Here is a 4,532-nt window from a genome sequence, read left to right as displayed (position 1 = left end):
ACATAGCCCCACTATAATACGTGACCCATCCAACACCGGTCCATACGAAATTTCTCAAGCCACAATGCTCAAAATCAACAACTACACGCAATTTGACATCAAGTACACGAAGCGCATGACCATAACCATGGAGAAGTAAATAGCACAATATATCACAACCCGAAAAGACCATAGCCCATGCGCTTTTCCCTCCCTGATAGAAGTAAATTATTCATCGTTCATAACGAGTGTGTAAACCTCCATTAATTCAGCCTATTTTTCATGTTTCGAAATTTTAAGGGGTTCATGTCAAAAGTTCAAATGTGATTAGAAATCAAAGTTCAGTTAGTTTTTTATTTATTTATATAACCTTTATTTTTTAATCTATCTTGTTTTACAGAAACAAATAGTACTTTTTATCGTATAATTTATACGGAGATTGTCTATACAGAAATCTTAAAAGTAACCATTTACAAGGGATTAAACATTACAAATTCTTGTATCATGATTATTATTCCTAATACCCAACCCAACTACTTAATGTTTATATCATACAGATTATTGTATCACTAGGAATCTTTTTGCAGTTCCCCAAAAGTTTCATTAATTATTTATTAAGGAAAAAAGCAAGAAAACAAAGGAGTTGATTATTTAGACGTGTATCATGCAACACTTTTTAATTAGTGATACACTTGCTTCCTTTTTTTATTAGCTTCACAAAAAATACATATATTTACAAATTATTTGAGAGAACATAAGAGTTGACAGTTTAACCGTGTGTCATGCAATAGATTAAAAAAATGTATGTTTGTAATAATTCAAGGAATCTAGCTAGAATTTAGGTGCACATATTATTATTATTTTTATCCACTTGTATTATTAAAATATCTTCATCGTATTCTGCAGGGAAAAAAGTATTGTTATTGATCATATTCATAAAGCTGAAGTTTCAGCTCCCTTGTGTAGTTTTCTTGCTATGGCACTGATAATTAGATCACTGTTAGATTTCCTAGTTATTTCTTCTATTAGTTTGGTGGTTCTTCAACAGAAAAGCAATGGTGAAGATCAATTACTGATGCTTCAGAAACCACAATTAATGAAATGCAGATTTGATAAAATATTTCAATTGGGTGACTCACTCTCTGATACAGGCAACTGCATAAGAGAAAATCGTTGTGCTCGAGGTCTTCTATGTGGAAGATTTCCTTATGGAATGAATTTTTTCCAGAATACTACTGGACGTTGTTCTAACGGCATGCTCATGATTGATTTCATAGGTATGTAAGAGACTTAATTGACTGTATCAGGAAAAGCACTAACACTTAATTAGATCTCTATTACCGCTTGTTGTCTCTTTTATTTCGGTTATCTTATTATCATGCTGATGTATGTTACTGCTTCTTGTTAGTGCTTTTCTTTCCATGTGGTTTCCCACTATATTTCTTTTCAACTATGTTGTGATTAAGCTTTTTCTAAGCCAAGGGTATATCAGAAACATCTCTCGACCTTCACAAGAAGGGGTAAGGTTTGCGTCTACACTACCCTCTTCAGATCCCACTTGTGAGATTACTCTATGTTTGTTGTTGTTGTAAGAGACTTCATTGTCTTTTCATGTTAATTTATGTTTTTCGGATTAAACTAAAATAAATTTTCATAATAAGTAGAATTAATTACCTGAAAAATAAATAAAACAGGCAACCGTTATAACAAGTTAAATTATTATCCCATGAATTAGTTATCGTGTCAGCATATATAAGTTAACTTGTGGTAGTAAGCTAATTATCATTTTAACCAGGTTACTAGCTTGATACTTATTATAAAAATATTTTGCAATTATCTTATAAATGGTCTAATTGTATAAAAAGAAAAATTACAGTTCAGTACAGAGAGATATCCCTGTAATTACCAAAATAATCTAATAATTTGTATGCTTTTTCTTATAGCACTGCAATCTGGTCTACCTCTCATAAATCCCTACAAGCTTCAAAATGCAAATTTTAGACATGGTGCGAACTTTGCGGTAGCAGGAGCTACTGCTTTATCGACTGAAAATCTGGCAAAGGAAAAGATTGTTAATTCAGTAACCAATAGTTCATTGAGTGTGCAACTTGATTGGATGTCTACTCATTTCAAAAGCACCTACCCCACTGGTAATTAATTAATTTAATTTGCTAAATACTTAATTCCAAGAGATGATATCCTTTGGTATCTTCCAATCGACAAGTTGCATCAACAATCATATTTTAATTTTTTTTCCTTTTCCCAGATCGCCTAGCAAAATTGAAGAAATCTCTTTTCCTAGTTGGAGAAATAGGAGGAAATGAATTTAATTATGGCTTATTCAAAGGTAAAACGATAAAAGAGCTACGAAGCATGGTGCCAAAAGTTGTTCAGACCATCATTCAAGGTGTTAGAGTAAGTTTTGCTTTCTACCTTTAATTATATTTGTCAGTGGACGAGGGGAGTGGGAATTAAGCTGGGGGCATGGTTGCTGCCCTTTTGAAATAGGTTTGAGGCTAATAGTCGATGTAACCCAAATAGCCGTCTATGTAATCACTTACACTAAAAATAGTCGATAATATATAATATGTATACTTTACGTATAATTATGTACAATCAAGGTATAACTATGTATATCGGTTAGGAAAAGTAAACAATGAATACAACTTGTTATTTAAGTAAAAATCCGAAAGGTTTATGCTTGTTACTAATTATAATATTGTAGTTTATCCCCTCTCCTTCTTTTAGTGGTATCTTATTTCAGTTTATTTTTGCTTTAAAAATTCAATATCCAAAATTTTCATTAATCCGAATGCAACCCAATGAAAGCCCAATATGAGGGGGATTAGCGTTTCCAATTGAACAAGACTCAATTTCCAAGATTTGAATTCTAAATCTCTTAATAAGAGATGATTATAAACCTTTATCATTCCCACTATATCCTTTGATTGGAAAGAGGAAAAGGGGAAAATGTGACAATATTTCTGTGGTATTAGTGTTTCAAAAGAAAGCAATAATAGATGACACGTTTTAAAACAAAATTTCAAAAATTAATGAAGCAAACTATTGATTATGATACGCTTTTATTATCTTTTTTTTTCTTAGATTGATTACCTTTCTTTGGTTGAAATTTGTTTCTTTTAGACAGTCATTAGTTTTGGGGCTACTCGAATTGTTGTTCCGGGCAACTTCCCAATTGGTTGTATCCCAATTTTCCTAACGCAATTCAGGACCAACGATTCAACTGCGTACGATGAGTACCATTGCTTGCAAGATTTAAATGATTTAGCAATCTTCTTCAATGATCATTTGAAACAAGCTATTCAAGAGCTAAAAGAAGAGCATTCAAACATTGCACTCGTTTACGGTGACTACTACAATGCCTATATGTGGCTTCTACAAAATCCCATGTTTCTCGGTAAGTGCTTAAAAATATCTAATATTCCTTATTTTTAATCGTAAGGTTCTTTCATTTTTCTGTTTTTTTCTTGTTCGGTAAAATTTTCAGTTACATAAGTTAATTTTTTCCACTAGTGTTTTTAATTCCTTTTCCTCTAAATGCACTTATTTATCAAAAAATATATTATGACAAATTTTCAAGCAAGAAATTTATGTATATTTATCGAAAAGTATATGCATTTACATACTTTTTTGATTGAAATATATTGCAGGATTTGACAAAAATTCTTTACTGAAAGCTTGTTGTGGAATAGGAGGAGATTATAATTATGACATACATAATCAATGTGGAGCTATAGGAGTTCCAGTGTGCATTGACCCGAGTACTTACATCAGTTGGGATGGAATTCATTTAACAGAAAAAGCATATAGTTGGTTGGCAAGATGGCTAATTGATGACATGTTACCCAAATTGAACTGCCATGTTTAGGTTCAAACTCTTTAACTTTTTACCAAAGTGCACATAATAAATCTTTCGTTCAAATATTCCAAGGAGTTGTTTTAATTGATAAATTTACCTTCATAGTAACTTTTTATAGATTTATTTCGTCTCAAAGCCAATAAAGAATTGCTTATGAAAAAGTGCTCATTTTCAGAGGCGGATCCAGGATTTGGAGCTTTTGAGTGCCACCTAGCTTTGAACGTCAATGTGTCGCTATTTATACATCGAGATAGAGCAAATATGTCGGTTTGAGCAACTTTGGAATTTGATTTGGGTTATTTATCTTTTTTATATATAATATAAATCGATTTAACGGAAAAATATAGTACTTTAGTAATGATAGGGCGAAGATTTTCAAAACAAAATGTTATTTTAACTTTGTGTGAAAAAAGCAAATACTTAACTAATAAAACACACAAAAAGAAGGTCAGCCAGAAGGTTCAAAAGCTATTACCAGTGGGGTTTGATCCTTCACAACCAAGGTGGAATCTCATTTCCTTTGCCACCGGCAAGAACAATAAGCTTGCAGGTAGCGTACCACCCCCGGGCCTTACTAGATCCGCCCCTGCTCATCTTTTAAAACGATTGTGCGTTCTCCTTTATGCTTTGGTGTTTTGGTGTTTCTTAATATTAATAAAGGATCAATTTCACT

General features: G+C 32.1%; 1 protein-coding gene across 1 annotated transcript; it reads left to right on the top strand.

Annotated features, from left to right (window-relative positions):
* The first annotated feature begins 887 nt into the window (after nt 1-887).
* On the top strand, nt 888-4,033 carry LOC109242832 (acetylajmalan esterase-like). Its single transcript, XM_019409694.1, has 5 exons — nt 888-1,256; nt 1,923-2,129; nt 2,246-2,394; nt 3,124-3,397; nt 3,651-4,033. The coding sequence occupies exons 1-5, from the start codon at nt 956-958 to the stop codon at nt 3,866-3,868; spliced, it is 1,149 nt and encodes a 382-aa protein (XP_019265239.1). The 5' UTR covers nt 888-955; the 3' UTR covers nt 3,869-4,033.
* The last annotated feature ends 499 nt before the right edge of the window (nt 4,034-4,532 follow it).

The sequence above is a fragment of the Nicotiana attenuata genome, unplaced genomic scaffold, assembly GCF_001879085.1.
Source record: "Nicotiana attenuata strain UT unplaced genomic scaffold, NIATTr2, whole genome shotgun sequence".
NCBI classification, from domain to species: Eukaryota; Viridiplantae; Streptophyta; class Magnoliopsida; order Solanales; family Solanaceae; genus Nicotiana; species Nicotiana attenuata.
Note: the sequence above shows the minus strand (reverse complement) of the source record. Positions and strands in the feature narration are given on the sequence as shown.